Source organism: Ambystoma mexicanum, chromosome 8 (assembly GCF_040938575.1).
Source record: "Ambystoma mexicanum isolate Mex_15411 chromosome 8, UKY_AmexF1_1, whole genome shotgun sequence".
Lineage (NCBI taxonomy): Eukaryota > Metazoa > Chordata > Amphibia > Caudata > Ambystomatidae > Ambystoma > Ambystoma mexicanum.
Genome location: NC_090929.1, coordinates 116,213,288 through 116,239,210, shown reverse-complemented (window position 1 = coordinate 116,239,210; position 25,923 = coordinate 116,213,288). Strand labels below are relative to the sequence as shown.

General features: G+C 44.7%; 1 protein-coding gene across 1 annotated transcript in view; it reads left to right on the top strand.

Annotated features, from left to right (window-relative positions):
* The window catches only part of OLFML2A (olfactomedin like 2A), a 243,460-nt gene extending 232,444 nt beyond the window's left edge, over positions 1-11,016 (top strand). The window contains exon 8 of the mRNA XM_069609445.1: positions 7,335-11,016. Within this exon, the coding sequence (XP_069465546.1) occupies positions 7,335-7,936 (602 nt within the window). The 3' untranslated portion in view covers positions 7,937-11,016. The remainder of the gene's footprint in view (positions 1-7,334) is intronic.
* The last annotated feature ends 14,907 nt before the right edge of the window (positions 11,017-25,923 follow it).

Below are 25,923 nucleotides of genomic sequence, written 5' to 3'. Positions count from 1 at the left end.
CTGCAACATTGCGGAATGACCACGTGTAATTCTTTGCGTAACCATTTTCGATATACTCCTAATTTTTGGGACGCTAAACTAGAACACAGTGGATTATCTAGCAATTTGCCCAGGAGCGCACCTCTGGTCAAAAGGGATCTGCCCATGGCCTCGTGGGTGTTTCTGTGCTGCATTTTTCTCAGTTGTTTATTGGGCGCCTGGCCCACCATGGCTCCCTCGCACACTCCCCTCCACTCCCCTCTCTCATCCTCCCACTACTTTAAAAATCATCTATAAAGAATCCCACCAACCCCACCCCACTAACAAAAACGCTGTAAGCAAAGCACCAAAAGAGATGTTTCACTGAATGCAGTCGAACAGAGTCGTGGGCGGATACTGGTTAAAATGTAATGTTCGGGTTAAAACTGGATCCTCCTGGTCCCACAGTCGACATTTGAGTCCTGGAACTACTTTCCCACATCTGTGTTGCTAACAGTAGAGATTTGGGGGTGAAAAGGTACCAAGCTGTCCACGTCCATCCTCTACGATATAAGTTTCCCTGCTAGAATCGAGAGGGATTGACAAGACTATGCTAATGTGTGGCATTCTGTGGAGTCCATGGAACATCCAATGGTCACGATCAGTGATAACAATTAATGCAGAATTAATGCCTGTGGATCAGTTGTATTGAAATTACATTAGCTATGCCCCTTGACCCCTTTCAGATCAATTTCCAGTTCCCTGTGTTTATTAAGGCTTTCACCCCCACGGTGGGGGGGTAGACATCGCCGGTAACAATCGATGACAGTGGTGCTGTTACTGGCCATGTCCGCTCCTGACCAAGGAGGTGACAGCCATTCGCACCCCAGGGTTTATCCGGGGTGCGAATGTGGTATTTTTTTCCTCAGGATATTGGCTGTGCAAGCAGCGCCAATCTCCAGAGAAAAAAAAAGAAAAAAAGATGGCCTACGCACGTAGGAAAAGGGATTAGGTCCCTTTTCCATTTCTATGGCGGTGGCCGGGAGTGGGAGGAGATCTGAACCAGAGCTCTAAGTTCTAGTCCAGCAGGCAAGTGGGTTGGGAAGGAGTGGGTGCGGAAGAGGTTGGGTTAGTTTGGGGGGAGGGCTCCCTGTTGCCGCCCCACATTTCAAAAACAAAAAGAAATGCCAACACCAAGCGAAAGGCCTTGGGTGACTGGAACGGCGGGCGGCGAATGTTTATTCTCACCTGCTGTTCCAGCCACCTGATTGGCTCATCGCACTTCCTTGGGTGCGAAATGGCTTTCAACAGAGAATTGTGTGCCCCACGCTCCAGGGTCAGCTGAAGATGAATGGGGGCCATTCCAAGATGATGGGCCTCATTACGAGTTTGGAGGTAGCCATGCCCTTAATAAAGGCATGCTGCCTCCAAACTCAGGTCCGGGTTCCCTGAATGGGGAAATACCGGGCCATTCCGACCTTGGAGGGCCCGGTATTTCCCCATTCAGGGAACCCGGACCTGGTCCATCCCCATTCCCATTTGAGCCCCCATAGAGCTCAATGAGAATGGGAAGCATGCTAACAACGGGCACGTTAATGGCGGGCCCGTTGTTAGCATGCTGGGCCCCTCGCGGGACCCGCAAAGGACGTCTGGTCTGACCAGACATCCAGAGCGGGTCCCGCGAGGGAACCTCGTAATGCGGCAGTATGGGTTTAACAGCACTGGCAGCTCTACCGGCGCCGTTAAACCCATACCGCCAGGGTCATAATGAGGCCCGATGTTTTAGGGGACCGCTTGCCTTCCGTCAGAAACCCCTCATATATATTTAAAAAACAAATGCATTGATCTTGGCTAGTTTAGGGTTTTCAAAAGGAAAAATTCAGTGGAATAAAGGTATGTCATGTTTTTTTTTCCTGCACAAGCAGTTTCTATTGGTCCAATTTTGTATGTCCGGTGCACTGATCTAATCCAATCCAAAAGCAATATATCATGAGGAATGGGAAGAATGCTAAGAAAATTATGTTTTATTTCTCCTACTTCACACAATTTTGGGCAACTTCCTTACTCGTTTCCTAGACTGGCATAGCGCTAAAATGGTGTCTTCCTCCGCGGCTGCGCACGGGCACAGCCTCAGCTTGCATTTTGACTCTGGAGAGAAATGGGGGCTAAAGCAATGCCAGGGCACATCAGGGCCCATGTAGCACACAGATCATTAAGCAACATGTTGATTGTCCCCTGCACTGCAGAACAAAGAAAGACAGGAATCGGGGAGATGAAGTCCTTGACCTCCACGTACCAAACGCTGTTAAAAGTTCTTTCACATAGTCCCCCGGGGCCCTCAAGGAGTGGGGCCCATTTCAGTTGAAAGTGTTAAAAGGCCCTTACGCCTGCCCTACATGAGGCCAATTCACAGTGGACTGCCTTCTAGATGCCTTTCCAAGGAAAGGAAACTCAGTGTTTAAGAAATGTGACTGCAAAGCAATTGGAAAAGAATGCGGGTAGGTGGGGTAATAAATAAACATGATTGGAAGAACAGAGCGGGGCCCTGCGTGCTGCATGTCCCCCGCCCCCCCTCCCTCCTGCTTGGACCACACATTTTTCTGCCAATACAAAGAGTGTTTTGTTTATTTTCCAAAGACACCTGCATGTTGCTTATGTGCCTTGCCCGGCTGTGAGACTATATTTGTAGAAGCCGTGCCAACCCCCCTCCAGGACTAGATATTGTTTTTATAGAGACTATCAAGGTTGGGGGAAGGGGTCACATGAATCTTAATACAGTCAGCATTCCTTGCCAAGATAAAGAGCAAACTAGGTTTTTTTTTCAAAACAAGAAATCCACAAAGACGTCCACCGGATTTCCAAGAAGTGCCTGTTGAAGTCTATGCAAAAAGGACCATCATACTCGTCCTTGGCACTTAAGGGGTTAAAACTGTTTTAGATCGAAAGTGTGCAATCAGGACAGAGATTGATTTATACTTGAAGAGCAGAAAGGGGGGCTTCTTTTTTAACTGTATCTTTTCCAACATGATCAATTCCATGTGGGAGATGCTAGTCCAGTCCTGATTTTAACTTTAAAGTCTGGGACATGTAGTCCTGGATTTCTCCATTATAAATCTAGGATTACAAGTGCCAAAATGCACAGTTAAGACCAGGCCCGGACTACCGTCTCCCTAATGGAATGGATCAATATTGGCATAAGTAATATTCCTGTAACTAAGACACTCTTATGCAACAGCGCCTCGATGCCTACGGGCTGCAAGTGCGCTTTACAAATTCAAATAAATAATCAAAATGCATGGCTAGGTTGACTATTTGATCAACAAATACATCTAACTTGTGCCCTCTTGAAATATTCAAAATTAAAATGACCAGTGTGGCGCGGATCCAGGCGGCATAGCAATCACCCTCACATTGTGATTATTTTTATTATTATGAGGGTATTTATTGAGCGTTGACCTAGCAACGAAGCGCTTTACATATCATATGGAGAAGAACAGGGTGAGCGAAGCAGAGAAACAAGGGAGCGGGGAGCTAACAGCAGGGAGCAGGGGGGGGCACATGGCTGCAAGGTGTCTCGAAGCAACCAGGGGGGGAAACCATGGGGATCAGATCACCATGTCTCGGGTTAGGCGGGTGTGGAGGGTTTGTGTGCCTAGGTGTTAAGAAGGAGCCATTCCTGGAAGAGGAGGGTCTTGAACTCCTTCCGGAGATATAGGGCCTCATTACACGGACGGCGGTGGACCAAGGTGCTGTTAGCACCTTGGTCCATGCCGGTAAAATACCGGCACCGCATTGGTGGAAAGGGGAATTACCGCCCTATTCCAAGGTTGGTGGGGCGGTAATTCCCTCTTCCCCCATTGCCCTTCCCCATTCCCATTTTTGCCCCATAGGGCATAATGGGAATGGGGAAGGTGCTAATTACGGCACCGCAAATTGCGGTACCATAATTAGCTCCCTGGTCCCTTTGCGGGTTGGTTTTTAACGCCTGCAAAAAGCAGGCGTTAAATTCTCCAACCCGCAAAGGGACCTCGTAGTAAGGCGGTAAGGGTTTACCGGTACCGGTAAAATACCGGTACCGGTAAACCCTTACCGCCTACCGTGTAATGAGGCCCATAGAATCGAGGGGGCGCCGCTGGTGTTGCCGAGGAGATGTTTGCTGAGTTTGGGGTACGTACAGACACATTGATATATACAAAGTAATGTTATGCTAGTAGGATTTATAAAGCACACAGCTGCCATTGGCATGGCCTCCAGGCGCTCTGGCAGATCTGAAAAGCAGGGGGCTGGGTGAAGTAAGAGGGGGGGAATGCAGGATAGTTTGTTGCTGTGTTGATGTGTGCAGGTTGATAGCACCCGAGTACTGTGCGCAAGTCGGTTTCTTGGTAGTGTGTGTTGAGGACAAGCCACACTCACCCTTTAGTTTCAGAGGATCATTTTTATAAAATAGTTTGATTCTATGGTAAGGAAAGGCTAGGAGGATGATTAGGGTGACTCCATTTGGGATGCCACAAGTCTTGTACCACGAGCAAAGATTCTATCCCTAATGGAATATAGTGAGCAAACATCACTTGGCCAAAGTCAGATGTTGCAGACTCCAACTCCCATCTGCACTATTCATTGCAGTCAATGATGAGGGATCCTGGGAGTCATAGTCCGAAGCATCTGCAGAGCCTAAGGTTGCAGAACCCTGGCCTAAGGCAACACAAGCCCTTGTGCCAGACCTGTAGATGTGTGGAGGTACAAGTACTCTGCTGTAATCAAGACCACAGGGAATGCAATGGAATTATGCATCAACAATACGGGCATTGCACAGTTTTACAATTCCATTAAAGAACTTTATGGGCCACTTGGATTATGGGTTTAGGTTAAAACGCGCGTAGAAGCATCACATAAAGGATGGACACATTCATGGGACTGGAACAGAAAGAAGAGGGTTTGACAAAGGAGATGGGCAAGAGATGGCATACTGGCAAGTTTGTGAAAAAAAACAGAATATATTATAGCTCTCATGTATAATCTATATGAGATTAAGGTCATTCATTGTACTATATAGTGACCATATAATTCATGGAATAAACTTTCAAGTATATAGAGGATCGAGGTCAAAGGTTAAGTGACATTATCAGTTTGTACAACACTGGGTGACTTGTAATGTTCACATTCCTTTTGCACCAAATTCAGACACAAGAAACATAGAAGAAAGACTACGAGCACCGTAGACCTTTATCCTACAATATCCTTGAGACCAGCATCTGATGTCACAAGCAAACTGCCCTCTGATGGGTAAACCTCTGATGTGGGCGTTCTCCACTTTCTAGCGTACCCACCTTGCCTCAACGTCCTTTTGTAGCTATTTCTATGAGACACACCTATATGGAACGTGCTCTGGAGTCAAACCCACCCCCCTTTATAGCACGGGTTCACTTCTGGTAGCAGTCCACTCTCAGCTGATCGGGCCCTGGAGTGGCTTGGAGGCAACATGCTAAATGAAGTCAGATGGGCAAATGCGGTTCTACTAGGAAACGAGACTAACATTAGGACACATTCTTACCATACTTCCAGTACCATGTAAAACTGCTCTTGCACCAGTGGAAAGTTTCTGTAATAAAGTCCTGTGTCATTTATTAAAGACCTAAGCAGCTCTTGTTATTGTGATTGGTAGATGCCTTTAATATCCGGTGTGTGTGTCTAGTAGAAGGCATTATGATGCCAGAACTGCACTGTGATATATTCTTACAACCTACAGTGACCTCCTTCCCTAATCATTACCTCCCAAAAGAGGTAATGATTAGGGAAGCTTCAGTGTTTATCATTAGCACCTGGGAGTGAGACACCAGCTTATCGTGTGGCCAAGAATGCGGGCTTTACAATATGTTAAGGCTCGCGTTTCAGGCAGGCCATAGTTGCCCATTCTTCATGCTGCCATTTTTTCCCTGTGCCTACCAGGCTGCCCCCACACTCAACTTGCAGTTTCATCCATTGCAGGTCCCTAGCCACTGCCATGAACATAGAAAAGGGACTTATTTTCTATGTGCATGTGGACATCTTTGTTTATCTTTTTTTAAGCCAAATTCCCTTAAAAAAAAAAAATCAGCTTCCAGGCTCGCAAGCCCATGGTGCTATTTGCAATCCATACCCCGAAAGAGGGCCTTACTGCCTGGTAACGGCCCTTTGGCACAAGTTAGAGGCAGTGCCATGGCGACTTGTTAAAGCCTCTCAGATTGTGAAGCGTTCGAAATGTATAATGTTAGTATCACAGTTGACCAATTGTTAGTGACCAATGCATGTTTAATTATATCCATCATCCTTAATAGTGTTGTGGCCTGTTTGTATGTGCTCACCAATTCTGTCAGATAAGGAACATCAGGCACAGAGAAGTAAAGCTATTTACCCAAGATCACACAGTTTGGTCAACTGAAGAAGAAGGGATCGGGGCCCTGCTGTCCTTTTCCATATCTCCACACTTAACCACTAGTCCACAACTACTTTACTTACCAGTTAGCGGCTCTGCTCTCGTGCAAACACCACTGCTACAGTAGTCCCGTTCCGCCACTTCAGCTGGGACGTCTCTTCCATTTCACACCTATTTTCAATTTTGTTATTAAGTGTTTCATCGACACCACAAATAGAAAACCACTATCTCAGGGCACCTTGAATTTGTAAGCAAAGAATTGTGGACAGAGAAACGCTAGCTTAGAGACTTAAAGTATGTTACTACATTTAAAAAATAAAATACCCTTTCATGTCCCATTTGTGCCTATCAAAAAGTTGACAAGTTCGATCCAGATTCGAAAGCACCCTAGACATTTTTATCTATTCCCCTTCATACCGATGACAATATTTTGATATTTAGAATCCCGCCCTCCCAGCAAGGCATTGATAACATTAAATTACTTTGACCAATTTGCCAAAATGTTCATGTATACACATGTCTAATGCTTTAGCTACTAAAAGGATTACATCAGTAATTTTGTTAAAATTCAGGGTTATTTTTGGATTCACCAGCTTATTTTGTTTAACGGTTTCCGTTTTCGGGTGGTGCGTGACTTTTGTAGTCCAGTCATTTATCTCCATGCTCTGCAGGTGGTCTGGCCTCCTAAATACATTTTAGCTGGAGCGGATGATGCTCTCTTTGTATTGCAGGAAGCCCCACCAGGAGCCATGCCTTTGTTGGCCACCAGATGCGAATGAGCTCACCATAACATTTAGATTCCTTTGTTGTCGCCTGAACTTGAAAGCATTGCACCATTTCCGGTTTGGAGCAACAGTGCTCCATAACATCTGAAGATTATGCATACTTCAAAGCAGAAGAAATAAATGTCTTTTTGTAGAAAGATTGTTTACTAAAAAGATGTATTTCTTTGTGTGTATTTCAGGACGGTGGAGTAATTTGTATAAGCTTCCGTACAACTGGATTGGGACGGGCCACGTGGTGTACCAAGGAGCCTTCTACTACAACAGAGCTTTCACCAAGAACATCATTAAGTACGACCTGAAGCAACGCTTTGTGTCCGCCTGGTCCCTCCTGCACGACGTTGTCTACGAAGACACCACACCTTGGAAGTGGAGGGGCCACTCGGACATCGACTTTGCCGTTGATGAGAGTGGCCTCTGGGTCATCTACCCCTCCTCGGACTATGACTACTCTCAGCACGAGGTCATCGTCATCAGCAAACTCGACCCCAATGACCTCTCGGTAAAGAAGGAGACCACTTGGAAGACTGGCCTCAAGCGCAACTCCTACGGAAACTGTTTCATCATCTGCGGCATTCTCTATGCAGTGGACGTCTACAACCAAAAGGAAGGGCAGATTTCGTATGCCTTCGACACTCACACAGACACTGAAGCGGACCCTAAGTTGCCTTTCATCAACGAGTACTCCTTCACAACCCAGATCGATTACAACCCCAAGGAGAAAGTGCTATACGCATGGGATAACGGACATCAACTGACGTACAAAATCAACTTTGTCGTCTGATCGGGCCACTTATTTGCTTATGCGTAGGGAAGTCCTACATGAACATGCACTTTTAGTCAACCATCCTGCACGGTGAGAGTCAACTAAGTATTACGCATGTGCACTTGGGTCTATAGGAAATTGAAACATCCCCAATGTGTGGATGTGGATGATTTAGTCTCTTCTTTATCATTGAAACAAACGAAGGACCAGAATTATCTGGTGTAGAAATACCTCTGGGTGTACAGTAAAGGGAACATTAAAGTATGAACGCATGACCCCCACAACCATGCCTCTTCTCTCTCCCACTTTTGTATTGACGGACGTAAATCCCCGAACCAGTGCCTAACTCATGTGAAGGAGATCATATCTGAAAGTGTAAGGCTAACCTGATAATTCTTAATCCCGCTTCCCATTTTTCTTTCAATTCGGTGTCAGAGGTGCCCGAGTACTGCTCGCGGTTCAAGGTATAGGAAGCATGTCTACATTCTAGGTGTATCCTCTTTATTAGTATCCGTTATGTCCTTACTACTAACTTACTCCCAGTAGGAAATTCCCCGCTATTGAATCAATGAAAGGTTGCCATAGATGCTCATTTCCTGTGACACTGGATAGTCACCCTGTGAAATGCCCCAGGAGCTTACGATTTGGACGTGCCAAGAAATACACACTGTTGTATGAATTTCCTTTTTTCTTTCATAACTACTTAGATCGATTACCAGGAAAGATCTTTGCATACTGATGTAACTGCGGAATTCAGGTTATTGATGGGCGAGTGGTGGGAACGGAGCATGCTTTCATGTGTGCAAGGAGCAGTGTGAGCACACATCTTGATTTAATCCAGTGCACCTGAACATTCCACAAGCTTCTCTGTTCCACGTGTTTCATAACCATCATTTAAAAAATTAGATGTAGGCAGATTTTCTAATGTTGGTCCCATTATAATAACTATTGACCTGCAGTAGTTTAATGTGCTAACACAGAAGATTACAAGTGAACCTTTCAAGTTGATATGCAAAGAAATATGTCTATTAAAAAGTTTCAATGCATGGTGCATTTCAGTTATAAAATGCAAAACTTAAAAAAAGTTTAGATGCATGCCAAGTTTCTATTATAAAAAGTGCGGAAACTAAAAACATTGCAATATACAATAAACTAGCATACAAAGTAAATAGACGCTTGTTTTCCAAATACATTTCAGCATTTCCGCATACTTGTGGCAATCCATGAATTCAACATACTTAATTTAAATGTACTTTAGCTATCATAAATGTATAATGACTTGTTTCCACAAATGTTTATGTACATATTTGCGCTAGTTCTAGAATTGTTCAATTGATCAACTGTTTTATGTATGAAGATATTGTTTTCACAATGTTCAAGAACAATAGATTGCAAACTTGAAAGCTAACATTCCAGACAGTACCAACTGTTGGCTAATGGTGTTAAGACGTTAAAACAATTATAAATGACTATATTGTAAATAGCAAACAATACCATTTTGGTAGGACAAACATAGAGACATTTTCATCCACCCTAAATGTCATACGACTGAATGACTGGCAGTGGGAGGGGAACGAAAGGACTATGAGTGGGCCACAGTGTCCAATTTAGCATAAAATACAAAGCATTAAAATCCCATAGCAAGAGGTTGCATTGAAGCAATTTCTTAGATGGCAGCAGTCCTTTGCTTAAAGAATTTGAGTTTATATCCTGCCACCAGAAACCAAAAGTAGAAAACCATGCTGAATTATTACTTTAAAAGACTGGCAAATGATATCCACTGGCAACAAATATCCAAAAGGATTCAATCGTTGCAAGCAATTCTGAGAAGATTACAGTACAATAGCATAAAAAGGAGACACAATTCTTTAGATCCAGAATTAATATGGAATGTATGATTTCAATTGAAAAAGACATAGTAGGGAAGGTGGAAATCTTTGATGGTCAAAATGTACAGTTATAGCACAACAATGGCCATCAGCCACAGAGAAGTGTGCCCCCAAACTGGTGATTTGAAGACTGATTTGTCATTGGACCAAGAGTTGTTTTTTAAACTGTTTGTTCAACAAAGTGGCTATGCATGGTTAAGCGCTTTTTTACTCCAGTGCAGCTCTTTCAAACAGTGGTGGCCGGCTTTCCTATACTTGATCCAATGCTGAATCACTGTGACGGGGTACTCTAAGGCAAATCACATCTTTCTGATATTTAGATTTACCATATTTGATTTGACACACACACACATATATGACACGTGTTTATATATACATGCATGTCATATGTACGTGTGTATATTTAGTTGTATGACACATGGTAAAAGTGGTATCATCTCGTGTGAATAAAAACAAATGCTTTTCAGATCTTATTGCAATCACCAAATGTGCTCTGGATATATTTTTATTCCATCATAATATTGAACTAAAACCCTGAGTGAGGATTTTGATCATTCGGTAGGTTGGGATTCTCTAGGGAAAACCTGGAGATTATTTCCATGTCATATCTAAGTGAGGTTTTCACCTTGGTAGCTAACCTTGCAAATTCCAAATTTAAGAGGTAGATCAGGAAATATTAGATGTTGTTTAGTCAATAAAACATGCTGTCAGAATTTGGTGGGGTGCTGTTAGATACCCTGAACTAGTAACAGGTAAAGCTGATTCCCCGCAGATTTAAAGAAAAGTATATGCACCTTGTGGTCTGATGCTTAAATCAAATTCCCTTTTCCTGCTGTGTTGAAAATGTGTAAGAGAATCGAGCTTCGATTATGTCAAATATTTGCCTTACATTGAGTTGCAACCAAAGGTTTTTTTGAGTCCTCGTACTGTTCTCAGCCAAGATATTGGTGAGTTGCTTTTCATACAGCCTGACTCCCTCTTAGAGATGAACGCCATAGGATGCATTGTGCGCGCGCTGTACGTCTATTTCCTCAGCGCGCTCATGTAAAACCTTGTAAAGCTGGATACATTTCTTCTTCAATTATTGTAAATAGCCCGATGGCTTTTTTTGCTTACTTGTTTATATGTAAACGTCCTTTAATGTGTTTGTACATACAGTAAATAAATGTAAAATAACCCATGGCTCAAAGGGTTACTGAAAACCTCTAACTCCACTTCGTTAATTGAGTGATCTTTAATTGAAGGTTCAGTGACAGCGAAATTAAGAAGTTGTCGAAACTGGCGCTGAGACTGATTGTTCGGCCTTGATGAATTGTGAAGAGCGTTCTATGAGTGTTCTCGGATCTGATTTGCATGCACGTGTTTTGTGAGTCTCTGTATATGGCCAAATATCTTATAGCCACAGTCTTCTGTTTGGAATTGTACATGGCTTTCTCTATATGGACGTTTACAGCTACTTTTGATGACCATCCAGCCAATTGCGACATCCGTTATATGCAGGAGAGCCATAGTCCTGTCAAGCCAATGGTTGCAGAGTAGCTCGGCGTGCCTCAACGTAGAGGAAACTGGCTGATCCCTAGATGCAAGAATCAGCAGGTCTTGGAAAAAGTCATTTTTGACCCCATTTTTTTTTTTTTTAAACAGGACTATAGTTTTGAACTACAGCTAACTGAGTGAAGACCAAACAGAACATTGCTTGCTTGTCCAGAATCCAAGATGGATTTCCTTGTATTGACGCTATATGGAAAATCTTGCCTGCTTAGAGATGGGGTAGCGCCAAGATGCCTTTGTGTGAACGTGCGCTGTATGAATGCAATTAACATAACATAGCATGTTCTTGTTAGCGTTCTCTGGTGACGCCAACCACCTCGATGGAAGCTGCAACAGAATGTCCGTGATGACAGACTAGCATTGCAGGAAATGTACTTTCATGTTCATTAGCAAAGGGGAGCGTGTGGGGCGGGACAGTTTCCTAAAAGCAACAGCCTGTTTCCACGGCCTGTCATTTCTATTTAGTGAGCCAATGACAGCGCAGAGTGCCTGGAGAGTCTGCCACATTGCAATTATGAAAGTGCCCGTGTACTGGAAAGTTATGGAATGTATTATTTAAATCAAAATGTATAAACAGTAAGAACTCTGGTGTCTGGCACCATTCGGGGAATCAATGGAACTGGATATCAAAATATGACATATTACTAAATGTTGGCAATCCCGATGAAAGCGATCTTGGAGACAAGACACAACATCTGGTAACGGAGCTTCCTGGAATTCTGCTATCCATTTTCTCGATCACCACTCCGTTGAAACTTAGTTCTCTGGCATTTTGTTTACCTGAAGGGTACACTTATTTTCAGTGAGAGCTGCTGGTCAGTTCGGCATCCCAGATGATGGGTTGCCGGATAAGAGAACTTCTACTGTCGAATGACCCCCTCCCTGTTCAACTTTGCAGTTAGCAGAGTTGAAGCGCTTTATCGAATCAACATTCTGAAACACTGCTTGGAAAACCAGGTGAGCACATTGCCACCTGATGGTGATGCAAAGCTACTCTGGACTAATGCCACTTAGTAAGACTGTATATTGAAAATGCAGGTGCATTTTTTTTCATAAAATGTAAAATCTTATGAAATTTGTGGAAGTTTTCAAATGTAACAAAATCCTTTTAATAACAGGAATTCGTTTGAAATCAAAGCGGAAAGCTTTTTTTTGTTTGTTCAAGAATGCGGTCATCAACTTATGAATTGGTTTCAATTCATTTACTGCACTGCAGTTTTTTTTTTTATAAAACAATACTACTGAAAACCCTCAATCCCACCAATCACTGTGTTATCCATATCCTGTCTGTTTGTCTTTATTGTATCGATTTCATTCTGCATGTCATTATTTCAAACTAACTTGTCCGGCATGTCCTTGTAGCACATACAAATTAATTCTAAAACTTGCATTAAATGGATGTTTTTTTTAAAAAGAAAGTTCCAGTGATCAGAAGTAAATGCCTCATTTTGCACCATTTTGCAGGACCATGTACTGTATGGATCATTTACTCTGCACCAATAATCACTGAATTGACATCCTGGCAACAACGCTTGCCCAAATGATGCATTGTGTCCATTGCTGGGTGCATGGCATCAAGCCTGATTAGGAATATGCCTTTGATGCTATTAAGTGCTGGTCTAAAAAGAGGAGGTCTCATCACTCCAGTGGATACTGCAATCCCAATGTACCATCTTAATCCCCATTGGGGCTGCCTTGCCACTCTACATTGTGAAATCAACAGGATGTTCTCAAGACTGGCTGCGAGAGGTTCAAAAGGCACTTGACAGTGTGGAGTGGCCTTTGCTTTATAGTATGATGAACAGGATGTGTATTGGGCGGATCTCTTTGACATGGGGCCTGATCACGACTTTGGCGGTAACGCCGGCGGTATTACGCCGCCGGTATTAGCCCTACTGCCGAACTCCCCGGCGCTAATAGCGCCGGATCACGAGTTTGGTGGTAATGTTAATCCCCATTCCCCATTGAGCCCATTCGGGAATGCCCCATTCCCCATTGGGCTCAATGGGGAAAATTTGCGCTCCTACCGCCGGCGGATTTCCCGCCAGCGGTTATAGCACACATTTTCGGCGGATTTCCCCCCAGCCAAGAGCTGGGGGGAAATCCGCTGAAGTCCTGATTTGGGGAACCCTTAAATCCGGCGGTAATAGCACGACCGCCGGATTTATGGGTTACCGCCAAAGTTGTGATGATGCCCATAGATTCCAAATGATGAATGTTCAACCTCTACAATTCAAGATTGAGTGATCACATTCCACTCCAAATGCTTTGCCAGGAGGATGAGGTCCCTCATTTCTTCTCAGATACTCTTATTTTGTAGGAGCCTTAGATCTCTTTGCACAAACAAACTTTAATCAATGTGTGGCGCTATAAATATTAATGAACATGAAGAAAGATTGGCTATGTATGCAAAAATGTTGTACTTCAAACGCTACCAAAACAATGCATTCTGCCACAACTGCATCTATCCCTGAGGTGCTTATTCATTAGTTTATTTAATTGTTAGTATTTATGTGATCACTGCACGTCTTGAAATTTTGACAACGAAAATGTCAAATCTCAAAAGGTCACAGCGCAGTGATCACATAGATCACTTTTATTTATTTATTTATTTATTTATTTATTTATTGCATTTGGTTAAACGCCCAAACCCTCAGGTAGCACGGCGTTGGTTACTTATATCAAGGTCATCTTAGGTAGTTACAGCATGGCATTTGCATACATGCATTTACATAAAAATGTACTCAGTTAAAGAGTTCTTATAGGTTTTAGGTAATTGCAGGCATCTTAGGTACATTTTAGGCTTCATATTTCCCAGTTATTTCTCCTGAACCCCCCTTAACCGCTAACCATTTACCCCTACTTACTTTTCGGCGGCACACTTCTTTCCCATGCCTCTTCTCCCCTCTCCCCCTGCGGCGTCAGTTCCTTTTTCCCAGCGTGGGCCAGAACTGGTGCTCCAGGGCCCTTCATTTGTGGGTTTTTTTCAGAACTTTATTGTACCCCGCCATCCATGTAATGGAAGCGGGGGACACCCCCGCAACTCCTGAATCCCATTTTACCGACCATTGAGAAAGCGGGAAACCCCCGCACCCCACGCTCTCCCCATTCAGTAAAATCAGATTTCTGCATTTTCATAACTGCCAAATGCGCAGAAAACTCGCATTCAGCATTTGTTTTCCGATATTTTCTTGGAATACCAATTTTTATACCAAACCGTTAAATCTGGGAGCCCCTATTTACGTCTCGCAAGTCCCTTGACCGTATATTATTATTTTCCTTATGGCCGCTTTGACAGCACACCATTCACCACCCTCTGCCTTGGGCCCGTTACCCAATACAGTTAGTAAAGTAAAGAACTTAGGAGTTATCCTTTCCGCTTCTTTGTCGATGTCTAACCAGGTCACGGCCGTGTGCCAGTCCACCCACCACCAGATTCAAATCCTCAAGAGGGTCATGCCCTTGATCCCGGAAGCCCTCCGCCCCCCTGTGGTGGCCGCGCTAGTCCTCACACGACTGGACTATTGCAATCCGCTCTATCTGTCTCAACCTATCGGTCTTATACACCGCCTTCAGCGTATGCAGAACCTTGCTGCTAGGCTGGCCACTGGCTTCCCTTATGGTGCCCACATCACGCCAGTCCTTCGCCAACAGCATTGGCTCCCGGTGAACCAGCAAATTCATTTTAAATCTCTGTGCATTGTTCATCGGGCAATTCATGGTCAGGGAGCCGAATGTTTGCAGCTTAAATTTACCCGATACCGTCCGGACAGGGACCTCCGCTCTGCCACTTCTAACCTGCTTAATATCCCTAGGTTTAACATGGGAAAGGCTCGGAGGTAGAGCCTTCTCTGTTGCCGCGGCCAAACTTTGGAACAGCCTCCCTGTATCTCTTAGGGTCACTGTTAACCATCTTGGATTCAGAAGAGCGTTGACAACTAATCTGTTCTAAGCCCGACCACTCCATTGGTCTTGTTCGATTGGGTAGCTTCCTTTCCAGCGCCATGATGCCTTTGGGCGAACGTGCGCTTTACAAATGTTAATAGCCTAACATAACATAACATAACATAACCACTGAGTTCGTCTCTTGTCACTGTACCAGGGGTGAGTTCTAGGCTCTGCCATCCATAGCAATAACGGCACTTGCTCCAGATGCTAATTCCCTCCTTCATGTGCATTAGTGTCATTGGTCCGCCACTTCGGGCACTGCATATCCACCAATGCCCTTTGTACCTTTGTAAGTGCACGCCACACCCAATGGTTGCACTTGAAAGGTCTGGTGATAACAGACACCACTAACAATTTACCAGTGATGTTCAGTGATCCCTTTAAACCTTTGCAAATCTGTCTCCCTGAAACAAGATAATCCCACAGCAGCGGGTAATACTTGTCTCTCAATTCCTTAATCCATCTGGTTCATGCAACGGAAATGGGCCATATTCCCCACGTGTTTCTGGAAGTGGACACCCCTTCATCAGGAGAGCTTTAGCATTCACACTTTATTTATTGTTTTCTAATGTGCTGCTAGATGACCAGGAATCACTTCAGAGCTTTGCATGTGTAACTTTCTTGGTAAAAGAAGCCTTATAATTGGTATCCAGTGAATTTAATGAATAAAAAAACAATGAAAAATATGGGGTATGGGTTTTTATTTATTTATTTACTGTTATAGTTGCGTATAGCCCAAAGAGCTTTTAAAACTGGTACAATTACATTGTTTAAATACAAAACACACATACAAACAAACAATCTCATGAACAATCATTCAATATACATACATTTTTCATTTAGTCGATAATATGTTTACAATTCATTTTCACAAGTTCATAAAGGGTAACACTTCTATTACCATTTAGATAAGCAGATAACATATCTTTACACTTTGAAGGTAGCTCCTCAGCAACAATCCTCTTTAGCCAATCACAACAATGACAGAACAGAACATAGAGGTAAGTGTAAACACAATTGGCACAGATTGCCCTGACATTCACAGGAGTTAACAGAGCACGATTATGAATATCTGATTGCAAAGTGCTACATGCAATAATTACTGTAATATGGGGTTTTAAACATGGGGGGCGGTGGGGAAGACACCTCCCCGCCCAAAAAAAAGAACATTCCAGATTTGTTTCATTGTTTTTGTATTCGTTTAAATCACATAGAACCCTTATAATTTCTGGATGAACCATGTTGATTTGCGTAAGGAAATAAACATAGCAGATGGACTCTACACCCATTGCACATGTACATGTGGAGTGTTCATGCATTGCAGATACATGCCTGGTAGTTTGTAAAATCACCATAACATTCTTGTGTGAGCTTTACATGTGAAGTAGACTTCGCTGAGGACACAAGCCTAACTTAATGCCTTTCAAAGCCTAAATCTCTTATAAGGAGTACATAGACTGGGTATTGGAGGGCATAACAGCCTGACCGTAAAATGGTGCTGACCCCGCCACGCCACAGCTACAGCCAGTAGAGTTCCCACATTGTGCCCCCACTGTCACAAGCCACGTGATCAACAGGAAATTCACAGTAGAAATAGTATTCCATGAGTATTTACTAAAGAACAGCAACAAGCATTTAGAGAAGGCGGGATAAATACTATACAGTCTTCAGCCTGCAATCTAAAATGGTGGGCAAAGGGGACTGCAGACCAGGCACCGCCGAAGCCGAGCTTGGTTCCACAGACCCCAATGCACGCAGGAGCTGACAGATCTTTCCTGAACGCAAGAAGAGGGAAGGTATGGAGAGCCGGTAAAGTGCATGTGCGTGTGTTTGTTTGTGAGGAGGAGGTGTGGATGATTGTGGCTGGGAAGGGAGAGAGAGTGGGTGCGAAAGGAGGCTCCGGGGGACTTAAACTTCCTGATGAAAAGAAAATCCCACCAGCATGGGAGAAGGTGGAGGCAGGAGGCAGATGGGAGAGTGGCTCTAGGGGTGGTTTGAAGCGGTTCAACAACCCCCCCCCCAACACCTTGACATTGGCATGTACTGCCCATTGAAGGCTGCTTCAAGTCGGTCTTAAAAAAAGATGCCTTTTTTGGATGCAGCCTTCAATGGGCGGAAGGGGCGCAGAGTACTCAGGTGTTCCGGTTTCCCGGCACCCTCTGGGAAAAGCCATCTGAGTTAAAAGTCCCTATACTTTCAATTGGACTTCCTAAAAATCTGCCCACCGGCACCCCCTGGGAAAATGAAAAGTCGGCTCTCCTGATGGGCGGGTTTCAGACATAAAACCAGGTAAATGGTACCGTTTTCACAACTAAAGAATAACTTAAGATTCCTTGTTGGACTGTAGTTTTTCCTCAGAGTTCACATTGCTCAAAAGAGCCCCTGACAGCCCATGGCATTTTAAGTGCCCGCACTTCTCTCTTCAATGATATCTACTTCGGCTCAGGATGTTGTCCGTCCACTTCTTGTTAACAATGTCTGACGTCTGCTTTTCAGGCTGGAATATTAGTTCTGCAGGTTTTTTTTTTCTGTCTGCACAGCGGCACGTGTCCGCGGCCAAGCTTTTATGGAGGCTGGCCACCGCCATATTTGTTCTCACTGATTCCAAATGCTGAGACATCTCCCTGCCCATCTGTCCATGCTCCACTGTGGTGCTGCTGTGTTCGAGCTAAGCCGGTCCGGCCCGAGCCCGGCTCTGCGAACTCCTCTGACTGAACCAGTGTCTGACATTAGTAGATGGTTGCTTGCTACTCCAGTGCTAACCAGCAGTGGCGTCCCTTCATGGTAGTGAACACTAAGCACAAGTTCTGTCCTAGTGAAGGTTTTGCGACTTTGGATTTTAGCTGTTATGGTACTGATTCTCCTAAAAGTTGTGCCTCTGTTTATATCGAGGAGCTAATCTCTTTGGGGTTAATAGGAATTCTGCATTATCGCTGGTTTCTCCCTGGGCACTTATGGTCTGTGGTCTCAATAGGGATGCTGGTGATGCATGGTCGTTGATCCAGTGTTCTTGGTGTGAGGCACAGGGTTTGGGAGGCATGGGTAACATTACATTCCTCATCAGGGTTAAGACCAGATGACAAGGAATGTTCAATGTGACCTCTGGGAAGTGAGCCTGGGACCTCTGAGAAGGTGCTTAGGGATTTGGGGCTGATCCTCTCACTGCCGAAGAAATCCACACTCGACCCAGATGACCTAGCCAGCAACTGCCCCATCAAACATCTAGCCTCCTTTGGCACAGTGATTGATCTCCTAGAGGATTACCAATCTGGTTTCCAACCACAAAGCATCACAAGTATTTGATGGCCCTTTACTCATCCTGGATTGAAAGGGACACCTGCTTATTCTTCCTCCATAACCTCTCTGCTGCTTTTGATAGCATTGACCATGATACCTTTTTCAATATCCTCGCCACCCACATGGGCTTCGATGGAGCAATCATGTAGTGGTTTACCTAATAGTTCTTCAACCGAGATCCACTCATCCAGATGGGCCCAAACCAATCCCAGAGCCATCCGGTAACCTGCAGAGTTCCACACGACTTCATCTTCTCCTGCCACCTCCCACTTCTACATGAAATTGCTGGGGGGCTCCTCCCCAACAACAATATCAAAATACACCCATGTGCAGATGACACCCAGTTTTACCTGAACATCAATTGCATCAGTAGCATTCATTGACTAAGGCACTGTCTGTTCCTCATATGGTCTCGGATATCAAGCTCCTAACTGATGCTTAACCCTACAAACATTGAATTATTTTTTCTAAGCAGCTCCCCCTATTCCCAAGTCCAGAAAAGGCTGACTGACATAACACTCAATGGATTCACACCTGAACTCTCACCCAGTGCAAAACCTCTCTACTTCACTATCGACTGTGACTATTCATTTAAAACAGACATCGCCAAGAAGACCTAAAGAGCCTGGTGCCAGCTTGCACGCCTCCATGAAGCCAAGCCTTGCATCCCTGTCCCGAGTTTCAGAACACTTGTCCAAGTGCTGGACATCTTCCACCTGCACTCTGGGAAGTTCCTACACGCAAGAGTCCCATATGTCAGCTTGGCCCCTCTGAAAGTCTTTCCAGGAGGCTGCAGCACTCATCACTCATCAGAGGGTTAAGAAAATTCATGCACACGCATCCTATCCTCCCCATCATCACGGAGCTGCACTGGCACCCCATTAAACACGCATCATATTCAAGGCTGCTGGCACCACCTACAAAGCCGTCACAACCAAAACACCACTCTAATTGGTCGAGAAACTCATCATCTCCAGAGCAAGCACACCACGAGAAGCCGCAATAGTGCCAGACTGTAAACCAAGAATTGCAAGAGGGGGAACAAAACAGGAAAACATCCTTTTGCAGCTATGTACCCTGCCTCTGAAACAGGTTACCAATGCAGGTAAGACTGCAAGCGGTAGCCCGGGATGCTAAAAAAAAGTATTTTTGTTCATTGAACGGGATGCTGCATACGTCGCAATCAATGAAAGAAAATACTTTCTAAAGAAGGCCGCCATGGAAATGGAAGGTGGGGCTCCATATAGAGCCCATCTTCCATGTCCACGGCAGCCACGGAGCGACAGCAGAAGCGCAGCGGTAGAGGGGCTGCCATTGAAAACAGATAAATAGGACGCAGTGGAGGCAAACATTAAAAGAATTAAAATAAGGACGGGTGGGGGTACGATGGCGCTGCGGGTGGGGGAAGCAGCCAGTAGTCTGCTCGGAATACAGGCTGAGATTAGTGGTTTCAGCCCACGTTTCGAGCAACCTGACTGATTAGCTCTCCCGCCGCAGGTGCTAATAGACAGCTCTGGAGCACACTTTTACCACATGAGTGCTCCTGAACAATGAGATGTCATTAGTAGAATGCTCTGCAATTCTGTTTTAATTATTGCTCATTGGTCAATGCAGTGCCTACACTGCCTGATTTCCTCATTTCCTATTCCTTCCCTATATTACTTCAAACCGATAAACCATATGCAAGTATCAGAATCCAGCATATATATGAGATGTAGTATACTGCACATGCATTGATACGATATGATATGGCATTTATAATGTGCCTATACACAAGTGTTTCATTGAGTAAGCCGAGTTGCAGAAGATTTAAGGGATAGTCAAGTCCCCCTTATGGACGTATAATTACATCCTAAAATAGTGACTAATTGTGCCCTTACTCATACAGGTACCTCAAGTACCTTTAAGCACCTCAAAACCTTCCTCTTTGCTTCTGCTTTCTCTCTCCCTCTCCCCTGCTAAATTGTTCACTAAACTGCACTGAATCTGCAACTGGGCCACTCTCACCGACCTCGGTACTGGGCCCAGCCACTCTCCACTTGCACTGCCTCCCTGGCAACCCCTGCACTGCGGGACTGTCTCTGTATCCCTACAGCCCCCCCCCCTCCCAGCACTTGTCTGCACGTACCTTGCACTTGCCACCAGCTGGCCCTCTTTATTTATTTATTTTATTTTATTCTTCTTACCTTGTACTGCACTTCCCCCCTGCCCTTCCCCATGCACTTTCTCCCTTCCTCCTACCCCTGCACTTGCGCGATCTGAATGACACCTGGCCTAGTAGGATCGTTGTCTGTCTTCCCCTTTTTCCCCCCTCCCTGCCTCGTCGTGCCTTGAAACACTTGTGTATAGGCGCGTTACAAATGCCATATCATATCATATCATATCCTTGTATAAATGGCTTTTGTTTTGGGCTATTAGCTGGCGATTTAGCGCAAACTATCAAGCAAAACTATTACAGTACAGATATGGAGAAATGGCATATGAGAAGGGACACAGAGTCTTTAGGTGTTGTTTGGTTATGTGGCCACTTTTTGCCTGCCAATGGCCACGCTAATCCCTATGGCCATTCCCACCCAGTTCCTACCCCTCGCTGCCCAAAACACCTCCTTATCAGAACTCTTTGCGCTTCATTTAATCAACCCTTACCATCAACCTTTGCACTAAAAGGGCCTGCCAGTGTTCTTTTCAAAGCAGTCTTCTGAGAGTTCATGATTTAATTGATTTAATTGGTGCTGTAAACACACTACTGGTGTAATAAAAATGTCTAAAACCGGTCTGCCTTCAACCACTCTATTTATAAGCACTATGCATGTCTTTCACTGAAGTCCTGTTAAATAGAAGCAGTTTTGGCTTGTGTACGAGTATTGGGCATTTTCCAGACTCTGCTATTAGATACCCTGGTACTCACTCCATTTTGCACCTGCTACCATTGATGGCCAGTTAATACCACTACGGCAGTGCCTGTCAAGTCTCTTTCTCATGGCTACACAAAAGCTCAAACTGTTGGCATGGCGAATGCTTGTTTAACTAGTGTGACCTCAGCAGCCAAAAGGATAAATCACAACTCCAGGTAAGATGTTTTAGATGTGAGTATTTTACTCCCTACTTTTGGAAATTGGCGTTAAAGGAAATCATGTTTTCCGTGTGCCCAGTAGTTTCCCTAAATTGAAATATAGTCTTGTATAACGCATAGGCCCTCTTCTGATCTGATAACACACTAGTCCAACTCCTCTGCGTGACAGGTGCTGCTGATGCCGCTGGTCAACACACATCAGCAATGCATATGTGTTGGTTCCAGCTGTGACATACTCTTCTATTTACATACAACCTGCACCTCTTCTCTCTCCACCATTCGTCTTCCAATATTTTTACACTAGGCAGCTCTACTTTTCCTGAATAGTTCTGAGCAGTTCTTTAAATTGTAATTATTGCTGCATGCGCTGCTATGCTCCGTTCTCTCGTATTCTCAGGCTACGGTCTTCGGAAGTGCCACCATGCATACAACGCTTCGATACCATTACAAATGACAAGAGGCGCTATTTAAAGACAGATAACAGTAGCGCAGGAGGCAAAAAGGGGCAGGTCTGTGCACACTGTTAACGCCCTGTTTTAGCGAGTGCTCCCATTTGATTCATAGCAGGAAATGCAGCTGCAACTTCGTACATGCTGTGGTTTAGCGTCAGGAGTAAGTTTTGGTAACAGAAGAGGCCCCCTCGCCCCCTGTGATTAGTTAATGAAATATGTCACAAACCGCCTTTATTTTAACCTATATACTGTGACTCCCCTACTTCCATGCCTTAAAGTCCCTTCTAAAAATTCATTCGCTTCAGAGAAAAGGCTTAAAATGTCCAAAGGCGTGATGTTCAACACACCATCCCGTCTGTATGGAGCGACGCGGCAGGCTGCACGTGCTTTCATCTCGGCCCGCGCAGTGGGACCCACCGATCCAATTCCGTTTTTATCCTAATGTATGGACGGCACATGTGGACCAGGGCAAGTGTTTCAGAAGGAGCTGCCAACTCCCTTGATCTTGCTCCAGAAAAGCTTCCAGCCACAAGCCGGGAGAATACATTACGACTTGTTTCCCGCGTGCGCCATATGGCCTCCACCTGGCCCACATTCCCAAAATGCTTCCAAATGAAAATGATAGTGGCCTGTGATACGGGCGCCGCAGCAAGCTGTGCGCCAGAAGATCCATCTCCGCGAATTCTTCCGTGCTGGCAGCGGTAATGGGAACTAGGTGCGCGCAGGTATGTTGATCCGGCCGCGTGGGCCCACGTGGAAAGGAGGCCTTGCTGGCTTCCCATTGTGCGCATCCAAAATGGATAGGGAACAGTGGTTGTAACCAGTGCGTTTAGTGGCCTGCTAAATGGAGCTGGGTGTGTTGGGGGCGTGGCTTAGAAGGGGCGGGCCTGGCAGGGGGGAGGGCAGTGCCACAATTAAGAGGCAACACTTCACTCCGCTCAATGCTGCCTGTTCGGCCAGGACCCCGTAAGAGCCCCGGCTCAATTTTGCAAAAGGGCTGTGACGTAATAGGAGGAATTCAAATAAGGTGAGTGTTGCTGCCTAATTGCGGCACTGTCCCCCTGCAAGGCACCACATTGCATCGATCATCACCCTCACACCTCGGACGCAAGAATGATGATCCAGATTCTTTATGATGGGGTAAAATGGCCATGCTTTCCCCTTTTTCTAATGAAAATGAAAATGATTTGCCATTGCAAGCATATGATAGACAGAGGTTGTACAAACTATATAATGATAGAACATTTCAATGAAATCCAATATGGAGCCATCGACACCCACACATAACCATTAATATAGTGTTAAAACTATCTTTACAAGATGGCCGCCTCTTTGCAATTATGTAAGAGAGTTCGGTCATGGTGATGAAAGATATCAAATGAATGGCCAAGATGATACCACTGTGAGCCTGAAAATCATTTAGTCTACATAGCGCGCAGTCTCGTGCTATGCCATGTGATGCCTCTAGTGAGTTCCTTTCCCGCTCCCTTCCTTACAATGTGCATTGTAACAAAGTGTCTTGCATTGTTTTGGGGGCTTCTAGAGAGGTGGCTCATTATATTGCTGAACCAATGTATAGCAGTCCATGTAGCGGTATGGGAAGGATCTCCAGCAGACCTCAATTTAGCCCCCTCCGGCAGGCAAGAGATCATCACTTGCGGATAACCATTGTTGCAGGCCCATTAGAGGAAAGAACTGTTCATCACAAAACCCAAAGGATTCTCTACCCTGAATGTCAGAGCCCTATAACGCTATATTCCAGAGTCAGAGAACCCCCAAAATACACCCATTCCACTTGTGACCAGCACACCCTGTTTAGAGTTAAGGAAAAAATAATGTGAGCTTCATTGCGACAGACACACCCCGCTTCACAAGTGCTTACCCACCAGAAGGATTCAGACAAGGCTACGCCTCGAGCACTACACGCTGCCTCCACAGCGACTAGCAATACTGTCTCATAAAACATCTCAGCCGCATTGGCTTATCAAATCGAACCAAAGAGAGATCAAAGTAAATCATTATTTGTTTACATTTGTAGCAGCACGCTAAACCCTTGGGCATCAAGGCGCTAGTTGCAGGACACAAGTCGGAGAAGGTTGAATGAGAGGCAGAAGACAATCAGAGGTTACTCTAAGTAAAGAGCCAAGGTTTCGATTGTGCTTGCAGGTTAAGGGGCAAGAAGTTCCACCTGAAAACACTTAGCCCAGTCCTAACCTCAGGGGAGTAGTGATGAAAGGGGCATCACATAAGAGGCAATTGTGGGGGTTTGGAGCAGGAGAGAAGCATAGTTTGCAGAGAGTTGATGTTGGGAGAGAAACCTAAGAGCATACGGGAGGGGAGGGAGTGGTGGACATTGGAGACAAGAGGGGAGAATATAAAACAGGAGTTGGTGAAAGGGAGAGAACCGCATGTCGTGGAAGGGGGCGAATAGCAGATTGAACCCGAAGGTCCTTTAAGACGAGGTAACACTCAACAGGGTGGATGGGGATGCAGAAATTACTCGAACATCAATAATAAAAACCGACTCAGGAAGTTGGCAAAAGACTGTCTGTTTTATTAACAATTATCTAAAACAGGACGTACAAAATATATCAACAATGTCTGGCAGTATGATCTCAATGATTTTCATAATAAACAACATTATATAGTGAAACATCGTTGTCAGTGATGTCATACTATGTGGCAAAGTAAGAAACTTATGTGGGACTGTGATTGGGTAACGGGGAACATCTAGGTATTCTTTCTATGGGGTTAGGAGTTGTGATTGGATCTCTACTGTCAGATAGACAACTCTGCCCACCTCTAGTGCAAGTCATTGTGAGCGTCATCAAATACACAACGTCTTATTGGATCTCTAAACTATAGGGCTCTTTGGTACGTGGCACTGTTGCCATGCATCTACCTTTCTTGAATATTCCACTCGTTAGCAGCATGCAAGCTGGTACCCCAGGAGCTGGTGGGTCAGACTTGACCATGGCTCCCCACCCAATTAGCCTCCGTCCATCATCACTCTTACTGTTTGCCATTCAATTAGGCCATTGAATTTGGCCTTGCTTCAGATCTCTATGCCTGACAATAAAGTGTGAGCATGTTCTTATCTTGTCATGACGGCGTAGCCCGCCTAAACTCTATTTTCATCTGGCCATGTAACCGAAGACCACACTTTGAGCTTCTTCGTTGCATTTTACTGGTATTAAACGAATAAAACTTTGCACTCATTGTCCTTCCGCCGCACCTTAACAGGAGCTCGGCTCTCACTGTCTTGTTCATTGTATTTTTCCATTCTAGATAACTTGTTTCTCGGCTGCCCCAATCCTTGGCACTGGGCCAGGCAGATCTTCTCAATTCTCCTTCCATCTTCAGCCAGGCTTATTCTACTGCGCTGCACTTAAAGTCCTTTCATTCACAGGTTTTTCAGGTTACTAAAATACAATGTGGAACTTCCAGATTCCTATGCATGTATATACCTTGGCGGCACCGCCTGCACTACTTACTACGTATAGCCAGCCTTCACGAATACTTAATCTACTTACATTACTGCATCTGTACAATTATAAAACGGTCTACATTTTCTCCTGTGCTCTACAAATGTGCGATCTTCATTCCGCATGTGAAGGGTCAATGGATTCTTGTTTCGTCATCAGATTCTATATGGTTTACTCACTTTCTTTCTATCATCCCTCCTTAGGCATGCCACTTTGCTTCAGGTGACATCAACAGTCTCTTCTTTCATCCTTCTTCACATGCTCTTCAGGGACCTTTCTCAAGAAGCTGTGAGCTTTTCATAGATACATA